The following is a 16,622-nucleotide window of genomic DNA, read 5'->3' as shown; positions in this document are numbered from 1 at the left end:
ATGTTACGCCTATTTTGCATTAGCGAGGAATCTTGTGTAACCTCTAAAACCCATGCCCACCTAGTAAAATCTAGCGGGTCGTGGCAAGACTACCCATCAACAGATTCAGATGTCCATGGGCTTCGTCGAACTCATCTGACATGAATCAGGTGTCGTACTTTCGAACTTTTCTCCTACACATATCAGGGCCACCTTCACTCTTGGCACTTCTTGTGGTCCTCATACAAGTCTGAGTATGTGTTGTTCAAGCCCAACGTGGACTGGGCCCAGTCCGAGTGCCCTCACACTGGTCAATGTGGCGCGAAGAGAGAAGCAGTCCAAGAGTAATTTTTGGGTTTGCGTATAAACTAAGAGTGGAAAAACGGTTCGGCCCGGACCGTTTTGACCCGCAGACCGAGTTCTACCCGAGCCGGACTTACCAGGCCCGATGGCTCGGGCTTATAGGGTCGGGACTCGGACAGACCCTCAAATCCGAGTCCCGACCCGAAAAGCCCGTCCGCTACATGTCCGATAGAGTCCGCCCGCTACCCGAGCCCGAGTACTCACGATCCGCGTGAAATCCTTTAGATCCAACGGCTGAGATAGGGTGTCTCTTCAAATTAGATCTCAATCGTTGGATCTACAACTTGCCCCTTCGTCTCTTATAAATACCTTACCCCAAACAGAAACCCTAACCTGAATCTCTCTTTCTCCGCCTCTCTCTCCGCCTCCTCTCTCAATCTCTCAAACAAAAACACAACTAAGTAGCTAAACCTAATTCCCTTACCACTTGGTGATCAAATCTCTGGAGAAACTATAACTCTATCAACTCTCATTACCTCTCTCGGTCTCTTATGGCTTGACGATGGTTAGTAAAAAGTAATTTCGCCATGATTCTTTGATTTTTTTTCTACTTCTACATGTTGCTTAAGAGATAAGAAGATAAGATGATAGATTACTGTTATTATTAATTGTTACTTGTTTATTTTGTCAGGTTACTGTTATTGGCTACTGTGATTGTCTCCTATGTTTTGTTATGTCTTGATTTTTATTTTGTTATGGCTTGATTTTTTGATTCTTTGATTTTATTATGGCTTGTTTTGGCTTGACTTTTTTATTTTTTGATTTTTTTTTGTTATTTTGTTAGGTTACTGTTATTGTTCTTCTATATTTTGTTTTTCTTTTATTTTTCATGGTAGAAAGTTGTAAACTCTCTGAAACATATTTACAGATGAAAACATATAATAAAAATTATCATTTTTGTTAGATCTATATTTCTGATCTGACTATATCATTTTTTTAATGGTGGTGATGATTTAAACATATACGATTTATATATTGGAACAAGTTACGTTTTGTTAATTAATTTTGTGCCCTAGGGCACGAACAGTTGTATCAATCAAATTTGACGAAATTTTAATCCAGTGGTTCTATAGGCGCCCCGTAGTATTACTTTAGGTGCTCTCCCTAAACATGCCATCAGACTTTCATATTTATTATTGTCATATTCTGGATACCTTAGCTTTTTGGTATTATACTTATTGTTTATTTTTTTTTCCTTAAATTAGTTATTTTATTGAGAGAAAAAGAGAGATTTCAATTTATTTATTTTTAATCTTTGCAAATTCTTTTTGTTTCATTTTTTCTACATTAGCTATTTTATTTCTAAGAAGAACACAGTTATTTTTTTAATGAGTTATTTTATTTTTAAGAACGACTATATTTTAAATTCAAAAAATGAGCTAGGGGTCCAAATAATGTAGGGTAAATGAGAGTCCAACCTAGTTTTGCCAAAAAATGAGTTTCCAGTCCAAATGTCACGGACAACTCATTTTTTCGTGGTTTTCATTTTTTGTCTTCCCCTTTTGCCCTTGGACGGGACATTCTGACATTTTCTGATCTTTCTCTTTCAAATTTTCATCTGTGGCGCAATTTGTTCCGAAATATTTGGCCTAAATTTTGGGATCCCGCCCATTATTTTGTTTCAATTCCTCCTTCCTTCTTATTTATATATATCCAAGTCTCTTAAACATCTAAAAGTTTTCTGTTCTTTTTTTCCAAGTAATGGTTTCTTTTAATGTTTCTTTTTCAGGATCGATATTTTGGGGTTCTTTCTCTTTCTAAAAGAAGATCAAAAGACCGACTTCATATGGTTCAGAAGATAAAGGATCATTGATAATTTATGATAGGTTTCGTACGGTTAGGTTCTTATTAAGAGATGATTTATGTTTTTTCAATATTTTCATGGATCTTAAAATTCTAAAATCAAGATCTAGGTTTTTTAAAAATTAACTCGAATAATAACAAATCAAATACTTTTAACTTAGATTGAATATCGTTGTTGATTGGTCAACTATTAGTGAACAAACTTCGGTTTATTGTAAGAGGTTTGCAAGATGTGAGTGAAATAGTTTACATTTCGGAAGGAATGTATAGAAAATTTTATTATGTACTGTACATAACAAAATTTCTATACTTTCTTTCCAAAAAGTGTCTAGGCTATAACCAAACGACCAGTACATAAAAAAATCCCGGTACATAAGAAAATTCTCGTACAAAAAAAGTGTTCGGTACATACAATACAGTAAATGAAAAATGTCCTATCAATTTTCATTGAAAATAATTTACGTTTTGAAAAGAATGTCCTATAGTTGTCCATCATTTAAGGAGAAAATGTTTAAGAGAAGGAAAGAGGTTAAGATTGGAGGGAGAAAATATATTTAAAAAGAAACTTGTTGAAATTTGAATGAGAAAAAGAGAAAGAAATCTGTTAAAATTTGAATGAGAAAAAAATGACAAGTTTGTAAAGAAAAATCATGAAAGAGAATTAGAGAAGAAAAACATAAAAGTAATTTTAAAAAGAGAGAAATCTGTAGAGATTGGAGAGAGAAATATGTGTGAGAGAAAATAAAAAAAGAAAAAATAAATAAATTTCGAAAAAGGAACGAAAATGGCTAGTTGGTAAATTTTGTAATGGTAATTCTGTAATTTGTGGAAAGTACAAGATTTGATGGGAGGTGCGTCAGATTCTTTTTCAGAAAATTTCGCGTTTCCTGGATATTTTTCGATGGCACTTCCGTAAATTTCGAAAAAAAGAAGGGCGTTACTGATTTTTCCTCCCCTATTCTGACTCCGTGGACTTGCCGCTTAATTTGTCGGCATCAATGGACTGCACTCATAATTTTGGGCCCGTTTTGGTATGTTCGTCCAATCCCTCATTTTAAATTTTAAGAAGGGGTTTTGGACAATATCCTTTAATTCCTTTATTAAAAAACGATGTTTGTCTCCGTCAACGTTTTTCCCTTCTGTTCTATTATATGAATATTGTTCATATAATTTTAATAGGGAAAGAATATCCAAAAGAAGAAAGACATCCAAAGAAGATGAAAGAAGAAACCAAATCATCATATATATTTAGATAATTCTATTTTATATTTATTATATTATTATTTATAGAGGATTACATTTCCTTCATCGTATAATAACATTTGAGATAAAAACTAAAAACACAAACATAAACTCAAACCTTAAACAAAAGAAACAAACATAAACTCAAACCCAAACAGAAGAGACAAACTCTAAACACAGAAGACACAAACATAAACTCAAACCCTACAAAGAGGACAAGTTACTTTGGTTGAATCCGCTCAATTATGCAATTGTAGTGAAATGCATGTGAACATTTCAGAGCTCTTATGTCATCTTCATCCTTCATATCTTCTAAACGAAAGTTGATGATGAATCATAATTTTTACCTGGCACAAGTTAGGAAAACTTACATTAATGTACTCGATTATAATGTTTCTAAAGAAAATATTTATATCTTCAAAACTTGAATGTGTTTTAAGATATTGATCTCTAAAAAAATATGAAGAATAATTTGTAATTTAACTGGCACAAGTTAGGAAAACTTACACGTGTTCCGCTCATTGACTCCAACAACACCTAATTGATTCCTAGAATCACAAACACAAAAATGTGAAGTCAAGGGTTTGTCAACCTATCACCTAGTGCTAGTTGACATCTTTGCTAGCAACTAAGAGATATTTATATATCTTTGGAAACCAACATCAAGGAACTCAAAATCTTAAACAAATGAAAAACCAAAATCTTCCAAAAAAAAAAAAATGAAAAACAATAACTACTCAGACAAGATAAACATTCAAACAAATAAAATAAATAAATAAATAAATAAATAAATAGATATACTCACAATGACACACAAGATTTACAAAGATTCAAAGGAAGACTTGCGTCCTCTTTGAGCTGATCTATAGAAAGCAAATCTTCTACGTAAGGAAAGTATCGTACAGAAATACTCTTGCGTACAAATTTCGTACGTGCCCACATTTTTATAGCCTTAGATACATTCTTCTAATCAATCTCGACGGTCTTATTTAGAATATCGAGTTTTCCTCTCCGTGACCCTTTACTATCTATGTGGGACTATTCCGAACCCGCGTGAATAAAATATATTTACTTAGTTTAGAAGAAAATACCAATTGTCTAGAAATATGAGATTTGTCCAACTTAAAATAGACAAGTTAATTGGGTTTGACTCGATTACGCCTTCACAACAGCTGGGCAATGAGATGATAGGAGAAGAAATGCTTCTCTCTTCTCTTATCACAAATATACGATATACGTACAAAATAACATCTATGAGCAAGGAATTCCATATGAGAAACACTCATTTAACCCTTGAACTATTTCACTTCAATTTTTTCCTATCAAATGTCGATTTAGAAAGATTTCCGACTTAATACAACTATCAAACTCCATAGAACGAAAAAAATACAGAGACACTAATTACTTAATTAGTTTTCGTTATTCTATGCACTTTCACATAATTATAAAAAGGAGGACATACACTTTTTTCAAAACTTGGTATTTATCGATGACCTTTCACATAAGAATCAAAACTATCAACCAAATTAGTTTCTTTTTGTTAAGAGAACCAAATTAGTTTTAAAGGCCAAGAAGGAAATATTAAGAGGTTAATAGTCTGACAAAAATAAGTTTTAGTCTAAATGTCTTTATTGGTTCTACCTCCTATTTTTTATCAAGAGAATGAATCTTTTTATGGAAGGATCAGAAAAAAATCGGTCCGGATCTCTTGTAGGAATGATTTGGAAGATCCAAAACAAAAAATAGTGGTATTTGCTAGCAACAATACTCCCATTTTGTTTGTTTCTGTATGTCATTACAGAAATATCACTTTTTTTTTTAACTGAAAAGCTTTGAATTAGTTACTGCAAGAATTGGTGATAATAGAAGTAAGAACAATTGTGATATGAACCATACCATTGATGTTGCTTGCTTTAGCGGGTAAGCAAAAGAATTCACCGTTTCAAGAAGAACGAAACATTACTAGATGTATTTGATAAGATAAAGGAATATCACTGAATATATTTGCTTGACATTGTTTTTTTAAGGATACGTTTTCATTCCGATATGTTAGTTATTGTGCATTTTATCATGTTTGCTCAAGAGAAACGACTCATACCCATCTTTTATGATATGGGTTTTGAATAAGAACGAATTTGGTGGCCCAGTTGACCAAGCAATTTTGAAGATAGTGTTGTTACAAGTAAAAATATGAATTGGCAGAGGAATAAAAGAATAAAAGAGTTCTGTTTTGTTATATAGATATAGATTGTATGTTTTATGTTTTGTCCCAATCAATTTGCATTTATTTTGTCTGGCCCGATCCCCCTGACAACTAGTAGCGGCTAGGCAATGTAGTGCTCGATTCGCTCGAGTCCGGCTCTATTATGCCCGAGCCCGAGCCCGTCCGAACCCGTCCGATTCCCACCCCTAAAACGCCTCTTTTGATTTTCCCAGTAACCACAGTCTCGTTTGCCTGATGGCCTATGCTATATATGTCACTATTTCCCGCCAGAATACTGTAGTTGCTACCAGTTCAGACTTCAGAGTTCAAAAGAGAAAACCCTAGATCCTTCTCTCATCTCTCTCTTGATCGATCCATACCTAAAACTCCGTCTTCGTTCCTTGATTTCGGTTTCAGTTTGTTACTTCAGCATATCGTACTCGATTCAGACAAAATCGCCATTAGAATTTCAGTTCTCAAATTGAGATTTCTGGTTATTACGAGCATGGGAGATGGCAAGAGATGGATCGTAACTTACACAAAACACATCAAGCAAAAACGAAAAGTTTATCAAGATGGAGCATTAGAACATCAAGGAAACAAGGTAAAACTGAGAAATGTTTGTTTTTGTTTTCAACATTTTAGAAATAAACTGTAAATTTTTATCTAGGTTTTAGCTTATATGAACATATTTGATCTTATGCAGGTTGTGCTTTATGATGATACCGGTACAGTTATTGATACTAGGTTTTTGAAGAAGGATGAAGTGATTGGAAGTGGTGAAACACTCACTTTTAATTGTTATCTAGTTGATATTGGAGATCCTGAAGGAAATCATGGACCTATCAAGGATAACAAACCAGTGGAAAAGATTAGTACATATAATGGTATTTCCTTCTTCTTTTACCTCCATTGAAGATATGTTCAAGTTCTCAATCTTTACGATATATTTTTTTTTCTTTCCCATGTTTAGGAATAAAAAAAGTTGATGCTGGAAGTATTGCAGTGAAGAAATTCGTAGAAAAGATTTGTACTTCGCATGGTATTCGAGTTTTTTCTTGTTTCATTTTATTTAAATGGAGTATACTTCGTAGACATTTCGAATTGCATTCTTTGATATTTTATTGTATGCACCTCTACCACTTTCTCTTTCCCCAAATGTTAGGACTAAAAAGGGTTGATGCGGGATATATTGGAACCCCACGTTTAAATGTCTTAAAGAACATTAAGAAAGGTTAGTTTATTGCTCTCCTCTCTCTCAGGCACACAAATCCTATGTCGAAATTTGTTCCATCATGCTTCTATGGTTTCTGTAACATTTGGGTTTTAGAAATTCAAGCTTTAAATTACATTTATTGGTAGTGGACTACTTCTCCTTTTCGTTTATAGTATTTACATTTACATTTTGATAGTTTTGTACAACTATCTGGGTTAATGCCTGGCATTAAAAAAACGATCCTGGAAGTGTGAATAATATGGTTGAAAGTTGAAACCAAGAAATTTGGTTGCTGATTTAAGGTTTCTGGATTATTAAATGGTTGGTGTCATTTCAGAGAATACTTCAGAAGACAGGAAGGAAACTCACAATAATCGCAAATTTAGATCACCACAAATTCATCCTAAGGCAACAAAGATCAATGAAAAAGGTGCGAGCATGCTATTTTCTTCATTGTGTGGTTTCTTAAGCAATTAAGTAATCTTCTCATCTTTTCAGGAACCAAAGAATACAGACCACAAAACTCTGAAACATCAAGAAATTGCTCAAGTTCTACGCAGACAACAACTAGAGGTCGGTGACTGAGACATTATTTACTAGAGTTTGTTGCAACTGATATTTCTTCCAAGTTACTTCTTTTTCCTGTTAGATCTTGAAATGAGTATTAATTTGAGTTTTTAACTAACAAATGGTAAAAAGGATGCACATTGGAACACTTTTTTCTGCCGAATGGTACATGACACATTGGTTAGTAGTGAGTTAAAAATTTCTACGACGAGAGGCATCTATATGCTACAAAAATGACTGAAATACAAGCTCGATTTTAATTGTTTTTTGCCAAGTGCTAACAAAAAGAGCCCAAGGAAAATAATAGTGTGTGGACATGAAGAAATACCCTGCAACGTTGGTGAATAATAGAACATGGTATTTTAAAAAAAATCATTGAAATCCTAATCACAAATCATATGGCTACCTATGAAGACTCCAGATTAAGTTATTCTCCTTCAGGTAAGCTTCTCATTTAGGTCTCCAAGTCAATTGTGAAGACCGTACTTCCTTCGAAGGTTTAGCTTGTTGCTGGATGAGAACACTCACCAATCAGGCGTCCAATATTCCATTGTGAAAAGTGAAAACCATCTAAGTTAAATACTTCAAAGAATGCTGACCATACTTATATTAACGTTGGGTTGGTATGTGAATAACGAAGTTCTGGATGGAGAATGTGAACCTGGTCAAACGTGGCACCCGTGAAGCAACCATTAGTAATATATATAATACTATCTGGTGATGTTCTTTTTTTTGTCTTCGAAGCAACTTAAGAGGTCACTCATATAGGCAATATGAATCTGATCTACTCTTCCTCACATACTTTATCTCATTGCAGAGTGGCATGCCATGTACACTACACAACTAACTCAAAAGGCCAAGAAGTATCATGATGGCTTCATACGAATTGAGTTATGCGGTTCCCATCAGAAGCAGGTTCTTTTTCTTTCATCCTCTGGCTCTGATATATATTCTATGTGTAGTCTGATCATTTGTTTAATCCTCAGGACTTAGAAGTATCACAAGATAATAAATTTACAATATGAAGGGGTTGCAGTATCTATAGCTATAATTAGTAAGGATGTGTTACTTCTAAGGGGTTGGTAGTTTACACTGTTTCGATAAAGTTTAATTATGTCAACTCTGTTAATGATGTACTTAACAGTGAGATATGTTTCGATAAGAGTTCACGATCAATAGCATGTTCTAGTGAAGAGAAAGCAGTGAGATATGCTTTAGTCTATTCTTCTGGATTCCGTCCGCTCATGCAATGCCAGTTCAAAACATGGTAATTTAGAGACATATGATTGTGGTCCACAGTCTAGAGTTGGTTAGTCGCTGACCATTATAACCCAAAAAAGGATTAGCCAATTTGCATGTTAGGATCCTTGTTTTAGATGTTATATGTTTCAAAACATGGTAATTTAGAAACATATGATTGTGGTCCACGGTCTAGAGTTGGTTAGTCACTGATTATTATAACCCAATAAAGGATTAGCCAATTTGCATGTTAGGATACTTGCTGTACTCAATTTTTTTTATTATACTTTCAAAATACTTCACAGATCCATTTTTCCCTAATCCTGAACAAATTGAGCTCATGTTCTTCTCTCCTTTATTCAGGTTTGGCTGTATGATACTCTCAGGAGACTATTGGACAGCAGGTTCCTGAAGAAGGATGAAGTTGTTAGATCTGGTGAAACCTTGGTTTTTGATGCTCACCTTGTTGATGTTGGAGATCTTGGAGGTAATCATAATCTTCTAAAACATTAGATGATGAATGAAGAAAAATGAAGTTGTCAACTTATTGAATTTATATGCTTCAAAGTGGTTTCAGTTGACCTCATTCGAATATTTTCATCATCATCTTTCGTCGTCACTATCATCAAATATTGTCGTTTTATTTGGGTTTAGATTTAAGTCATATGACTAGATTAGAGAGTTGAAGTTTGGTTTTTCAATGGCAACTTAAGATTGGAAGTGATTTTGGTTGATGATGATTCATTGTTTGTATAAGATCATCATAGTGGCTTGACTAGACAATTGAGATATAAATAAGAGAGTGGTTACTAATCACGATGCTAAACTGTTATCTACATACTTTTTCTAATTTGAATATATCCTAAGTATCTCTTGGTTGATCTTGAATTTGCAGCTAGTTCTCTTGACAGTACTTCACTAGTAGCACCAAAACGTGAAGATGCTTCGGCGGGGACAGGGCCGGTTAAAACATTTGGAGGTAACAAATTATTTGAACAGAAGTTATGCTTTAGTGCTCCTTTTGAATGCACCATGCTGTAGTCATACTTGATGTTGGGTATTTAACAGTGGTTATGTCAGTACATTTTTTCACGAGTTTCTTTTCCCTCTGATCTGTCTTGTAATTTGCTATTATGTACTTTCAATTTTATAGTAGTTTGGGGTATTTGAAAATCGAGTACTAGAGCTATCTTCAAAGTGAAAAGGATTGATTATTTTGTTTTGATAACTTTATAGTAGCTGTTCTCGTGCCACTCTTCTGTTGGGAAAGATCAAGATTGTACAGATTTAGTTTCATATAGAGATTCCATGTAAATCGGAGGCTATATTTACAACATTGCGTTTCCTTTGCCTTTGGAAACTGGCGTTGATCCCTTAGTAGTAAATTACACTTCAATTAGTGTAGATATATTATATATATGTATATATTCTTTGTCTTGTTTAACAGAAAGAAAATTTGAGTCCAGTAGATACCCTTGATAGTGATCATCTGTATCGATACCTGTCCAATACCGTGAAAATTGTTTAGTGCCTTATTAGGACTTACATCGAGCTTTCTGCTTATAGATCATACTCCACTTTTCAGCACTAATGTTTCTTTTCATGCGGTCAAATATTACTTTTTTCTGACAGAAAGGATCACTATGCAGTATGATTTGAACACTTCTTCCCTAGGTACTTCGTTAATTCCAACTAGTTTTACTTTCTTACTTTTGTCAATCTTTCCAGTTACACAACGGGAAAGAAATTTTACACTTTTAATCTATTGACTTCTCATGGATCTTTCTGTTTTCTTCTCTAGAGAAGAAGAGTGAATTGGAACCTTTAGAAGCTCAGCGGGATGGGTCGAGCTTGATAAATGACAATATAAGAGGTTTCAGTTAGAACTTTACTTGTTTGGATATTTGCTTGCGTTATTACCTTATTACAACATCCCTTTACCATTTTCTCTTATTTAAACGGTCAAGAGAAAAGCAGAATTTCTATTGGTTGAAATGACTGTTCTGCATGTAGGCCAGATGTTTACCTTGCCTTAGTTCCAAAGAAGGATCATTGATTTCCGATTCCATCCTGATACTTTTGACAAACAAAAGTCCAAAAGGAGAAACATCATACAAAGTTTTAGCATTTCTTCTATGGTTTTGGAGAGCAGGAGATTGTTCCATTAGTTCATCACATCTTTCTGATTCTTTATTAAGTTGAATCTAATGCAGAATGGCACGCTCTGTACGCCACACAAGTAACTCAGAAAGCTAAAATGTATCATGACGGGACTCTACAACTCACATTTTGTGTTTCCCAACGGAAGCAGGTTGGTTCACGTTATTTCTGTATTTCCTGTTTCGGGTTTTCTTGTGTTATGTGGCAAATCGCAAAGTGTTGCTGTTATCTGGTGTTTTGGTGATTTAATGCTTGATCTTGGATCATTGTCGTACGTGTACTATCCTAACATGTGGTATCTTTCCATTACTACTGGAGATCCACATTATTTCTTTTGGGTTATTGAGGTACAATGAAGTATGAACTATTGAAGCATCCCGTCATCCTAACACGACATGGCAAAGTTGCACGACATGCATTTATGTCAGAGTAGTTTTCTTGAGTTTTGGCCTATAATTTGTTAGGGTAGGTGTCAGCTGCTACGAGGTTGAGAATAATGTCTTGAGCTACTTCGTTTTATGCCTTTGTAACTTGGCATTTTATTCATGTATATCTGATATATTTAGCCTGTTGCAAAGAGAGGCCCCTTGGGTCTAAATCCTCATCTGCTAACTCGTGAATGAGACCTACATCTGAGCTTATTACCGTAATGATTATGTAACTTGAATCGTAGTTCTTAATCAAGCATCCAGCCTAGAGTGAGCTGCTAACGGGTTAACTTCAACTTCATGTTCTCTTATAGTCTTATCACATTTTGCTAATACGACAGGGAAGGACAACTTGGTCTGGCTTTAGTGATGATATAATCAGAAACATAGACTTGCCGTCTTTACTACTTTGAACGATAATTGACGGCTTACCATCATTTCGTAGTTGTCTAACCTTCCTCAAGTTTATCAGGTCACCTTGCTGCACGAAGATGGATCTATCCTGTGTAAGAAGTACCTAAACACATCTGAAGATGTAAGATCTGGATGTACTCTTCAGTTACCGAATTATTTGGTTGAGATTACTGAGCCAAAAAGTTCTCAACAAGGTGCTTTTACTAAACCTGATCATGCCTGTTTATGCTACTGGGATGACCTAAGTCACTAAGTGGCACTGCTAAGGTCATCATTTTTGTCCCTTCTTTTTTCATATGAAAGATATTTTTATTGGATGTGTAGGAGCACTGTGCAAAGATGTTTCTTCTGAGAAGATTGCGGGGCCAAATTCTAGCAGATTCATTGTTGACAAGCACAACAGCCCTTGTGGCGCAAGAAAAAAATTTCTACATGTTGGTTAGTCCAACTTATATCATCATATGCCCTATATTCACTTGCGTTTGTATGTTACAGGCAATGTTTCCTTAAGCCTTGTTTTGAAGTATAAAGATCTATTGCTTGGAGGTCTAGGATCCAAGGCTGATATTTCAACTGGGAAACATGTCGATGCAAATCCTAGCAGCTCTGCTGTTGAAAACACCAAGGTCAGCCTTGATGGTGCTAGAAACAGACTGATGCACAATGGTTCGCCCCATGGTATATTTTTTCTCTTACCACTCGCAATTAATATCTGAAGTGTTATTCACAAACACTTCTTTTAAGTTATCAGTATTTTGTTTGGATGTGTAGGAAAGTTCAAGAATGATGCTTCTTCTGGGACTTCTGCGATTGCAGATTCTAGCAACTTTAGTGTCGAAAAGATCAACTTCACTCCTGGTGCTGTTAGAAATAAATCACCACGTGATGGTTCGTCCAACGTATATATATATATATATATATATATATATATATATATATATATATATATATGAGATCTTTCGATCTTTTATGCATTACTATGAGATATCTCAGAAGCATTACTATGAGATCTTTCGATCTTTTATGCATTCAACTCTTATTGCCACAAATTGAGCTTCATTGTACATACTAGGTCTAACATTCTTAAGTTCAAGCGTAACAATTGATATAATTATAAGTTCTTGTTTGTGCAGTGCACCAGATATTATTCACTCTTAAGCGGCCTATGGCCCCGGAGAGTGTGGCTTCTAAAGGAAAACCACCGGTAGAGAGGATTGGTTCTTCACAATCTCCCAACTCTCTTCAGTTTGATTTTGAGGAAAAGCTGCTTGGACAAAACATCCCAGAGTTAACACCTTTAAAAAGGAATTATGTTGGGAACCCTGAAAAGAATTTTGGGAAGTTTGATGAAGATGATAATAGCCAAATGAGTTCCTATAGAAGTAGGATATCACATTCCAATGCTCGCCATTACCTCCCTACTTCGGAAGTGCCCGATTTGATTGATCTTGCCCATGGGGATGCCACCCAGGAAAACCATAAGGTACGCTTGCTGAGAAATTGATGAATATATCTCTGTATTTTATTTTGGTATGTAATATGTTGGCACTTGGCAGTATTTTCTTGGGACTGTTAACACGATTAAAGGCTTACAATACCCTGTGCCGGATAGATAAGATCCAGTGTAGCCGCTAGTGCCACATGAACCTAGGGTTAAGGGAACTGTCTAAGCACCTATGTAGTTCATAGCACAATTTGTCTCCGCAATGTATAAAAAATAGCTCAACACATACGCCTTTAGATGATAAAGTGGATTTCATTTCCAAAATGTACACATAAGAGGCTTATGCTGCAAGGGTAAAGCTCAAGGTGTACACAGAATACAACCGGTACAAATGACAAAACCTCTAAAATGTTTTAGCTGAAGTGAAAGACTCGTTTTTAACTAGGATGAAGTAGACTATTTAGAGGTTCGCTTATGATTTATGTAAGAAACAACAGAGCTAGACTACTTTGTGCCTTTATTCGTAGAATGATATTAAGCCCCTTCAAATATTTTGATTTGGCTTTTCAGTGTGAAGGATTATTTTCTCTCTGACTGAGAGTTTATATGACATGAACAACATCACCTGTTTTTTGTTTTTTTTTGTTGAAATGTTATTTGTTTGTTAAACACATAAAAACTTAATATTATTTTGGAAATTGAATAGGTGTTTTTTTTTTTCTTTTTCCTGGTTTATTTACGTGTTATTTTCTAACTTGAGGCATGCACCCACCTTTTCAGACAAACTGCTTTCAGGTGGAAAACCATTCTTTTAAACATTGTGTAATATGCCTTACAGCTTTCCGATGTATCGTCAACATATCCCATACCGTTTGTTGGTGAAGAGTGTAAGGGATGCCAAGCAGTATTTGATTGGGCCTTTATATCGCCTATATATTGGGCTATCTCTGATAGTTGGCTAGATTACAACTAGTATCTGACATAATCCACCTGACTAATCTTTTTCAAATTGAAAATGGAAATATATTATATTTTATTAGTTCCTACATCTTTTGTAACTTTGAATTAATATATTGGAACAAAAATACAAGCATCACAGTTGGAGGCTAGGTTACATGTTATAACATCTGAGCCTCCCAGTTGTGAACGCAGTTATTATGCAATTAGTTCGTAAAAGTTCAGGCCACAAGTTGTTAAACCCCAACTTCCATTTCCGCTTGCAAATTTGTTTTCTGCTAATTGTCCTCAAGTTTATAGAAAAGATGTTGTCCACAAATAATGTTTAATTTTATATAATTAAGCTATATCATATTCTTATATATAACTTGGTATTATCTGCGATAAATCATTGCTTTTCGCCAGTATGATCCAATTCCCATTATCTAGTATTAGCTACTTTACAAATCGCTATTGAGGTATAATTTCTTTTGGAATTTGAACCCATGGCCTCCTATCGTTAATTCGTTATCCAGTCTTTAGTAGATGACATGACTAAGTATGATTATTTTTATTTATTTGTCCTGAAAAGTATGAATTTTATTGCTAAATATATTTAGTTCTTGCTATACATTTATATATACATCCTTTAGAAGACTTTCCCTTTATTATAAGATAAAAGTGTCTATAATTATTTGTGGTAAAAGATACATCAGGTTTGTTGCAGCATCGATTTAGTAAATTCTCTTGTTTCGTGAATTGTATATCATTATTATGCTTCCATAAAGATTAATTTGATTTTGTTTCAGAGTTGCAGCATTGATATCCCTACATCCAAATCTGATGAGGGTAAGCCTGATAAAATCAGGGAGAATTCATATTCATCCATTAAAGAACCTCAAGATTCAGAATCAAGACTTGACATTTCAATTTCAACCGTCTTACCGGAATCTGACATAACAAATAATGCGACAACTAGATCTGGTAGCAAAAGTAGCAGTGAGTTTAAAAATGTGAAGGAAGAAATCTTGAATCAGGTTTGAGCTAGTTTCTATGCTTCATTCGTATTCTTGCTGTTGTTGTATTGACATGAGTGAAAAAGCGGAGTCGGTTGGATTATAAAACTAGTGGGATGCAACGGGGTGCGGCCAGGTGGAGCCGAGCAAGACGGGTGGGGAATTTACATTACCCTCGCGCCCACACACACAACACACACACATATATATATGTATGTATATATGTTACATCTCATATTATAGAATATGACTATGTTATATGCATTATAGGTAACAAATTAGTCAATTAGAACGTACAAATCATATATATTAGTGTTTAGAAAAAAGTACATTTGTTATTGAATGACTAAACACCCAAGTGACTTATTGATACTGAGGAAGGCGCTAAATCGGAAAAGCGAGGCATGAAAACATAAAATAGAGCCTTTAGGCTAGATGTTAAAGATGTCGCTTTTGACAACGTAGATATGATACCAGATTTATGTGTCATGTCCACAAGAGTAATGCTAAAAGAACCACATCAGCTGACCAACAACTGGCATCATAAACCTTATTTGGCATGGACATATCATATGCCACGTCACGAAGTTCATAGGTCGTGATTCTTATCAATGAGGCTCCTCATGTCGTTTTCTTTTGAGGGAAAGGAAGATACCTATATAAAAGTATATAACTAATAAGCATCTTTAGAATCTTTAGCTCCATTGGTTTCTAATGATTTGCTTCTTCTACATGGTGTATTATTTCATGTAGGTTTGTGCAGAGAAAATGGGAATTGCAACAGGGTTTAGAGGAGGTTCACTTTTGGGATTCTCGTCTAATATTGATTCAGCTCTTGTTGACGCAGCTCTTGACTGTTCCGATGATGTCGAAATAGAGAGCTCTCAAGGTCTGAAAAGCATACCAGAGGAAAAGATGGAAATGGATGAATTCCCAAGTTTTGATTTGGGATTTTAATCATGACTTTAGCCTTTACTGTCATACTCGAATGAACTGAAAATCTGTTATATTGAACTGATGATCCTTTTTTGGAAAAGTTCAGAAAAAAATATATAGCTTATGCCCATACTATGACGAGTTGTGGTATGCGTGATTCTAAAATAAATGCAGACTCTATGATGTAACACCAGTCTCAATGTGTCCTTGGTTTACTCACCACTTAGACCCTTTAGATGGATGTGTCATGATCTTTTAAATTTCACATTTGACATAGGTGGAATATTCATACAAAAGACTGCTTACCTTGTTTTTCAGCCAATCTCTGAAGTCGCATCAAATTTGAAGTCAGGGTACAAGTGTGTCCTCTCAACAAAAAAAAAAAAAAATAGTACAAGTGTGTCAAGATGTATAATAGCATTGAGATATATGATAGGTAGGTGTGGCTAAAGGCCCCCACTGAAAATGTTGTAGACATCGGGATTGCACAAATTGTGAGAGGTCCCATGTGTAATCCGGGGGCCCACAGCATTTACGACAGGGGCCTTTAGCCCCTCCCATAGGTTTGGAAGACAAACCACAGGAGAAGCTTATCAGCGGGCAAGTCTTCGGCAGCCACTCTATGAATATGAGGGTGAAACCATGGCCGAGGTTTTGTAACCTTCGATGAGGGTTT

The 16,622-nt window shown here is 35.0% G+C and overlaps 1 protein-coding gene across 3 annotated transcripts; it reads left to right on the top strand.

Annotated features, from left to right (window-relative positions):
- Positions 1-2,078: 2,078 nt before the first annotated feature.
- Positions 2,079-16,084, top strand: LOC147544847 (uncharacterized). 3 transcript variants are annotated; one of them, XM_086638637.1, is made up of 20 exons: positions 2,079-2,178; positions 6,008-6,194; positions 6,297-6,477; positions 6,564-6,632; positions 6,756-6,824; positions 7,144-7,236; positions 7,305-7,379; positions 8,191-8,288; positions 8,976-9,099; positions 9,508-9,591; positions 10,245-10,286; positions 10,414-10,485; positions 10,826-10,923; positions 11,673-11,808; positions 11,939-12,052; positions 12,167-12,292; positions 12,386-12,502; positions 12,748-13,097; positions 14,804-15,031; positions 15,764-16,084. In XM_086638637.1, exons 1-20 carry the CDS (start codon positions 2,162-2,164, stop codon positions 15,965-15,967), a joined length of 2,484 nt encoding a protein of 827 aa, XP_086494763.1. In that variant the 5' UTR covers positions 2,079-2,161; the 3' UTR covers positions 15,968-16,084. The 3 variants fall into 3 exon arrangements, with proteins under 3 accessions (XP_086494763.1, XP_086494762.1, XP_086494764.1); XM_086638636.1 differs by having other exon boundaries at positions 12,161-12,292; XM_086638638.1 differs by lacking the exon at positions 12,386-12,502 and having other exon boundaries at positions 12,161-12,292.
- Positions 16,085-16,622: the final 538 nt, after the last annotated feature.

Source organism: Eschscholzia californica, unplaced genomic scaffold (genome assembly GCF_041429995.1).
Source record: "Eschscholzia californica isolate CP2 unplaced genomic scaffold, dmEscCali1.0.p SCAF_4, whole genome shotgun sequence".
Classification (NCBI taxonomy): domain Eukaryota; kingdom Viridiplantae; phylum Streptophyta; class Magnoliopsida; order Ranunculales; family Papaveraceae; genus Eschscholzia; species Eschscholzia californica.
The sequence above is the reverse complement of the archived record's forward strand: the minus strand, read 5'-3'. Positions and strand labels throughout refer to the sequence as shown.

Excerpts from the sequence above, each read along its gene's own strand:
- LOC147544847 (XM_086638636.1), top strand. Across the intron at positions 9,592-10,244 it reads GCCGGTTAAAACATTTGGAG|AAAGGATCACTATGCAGTAT; the intron begins GTAACAAATTAT and ends TTTTTCTGACAG. Across the intron at positions 10,486-10,825 it reads GATAAATGACAATATAAGAG|AATGGCACGCTCTGTACGCC; the intron begins GTTTCAGTTAGA and ends AATCTAATGCAG.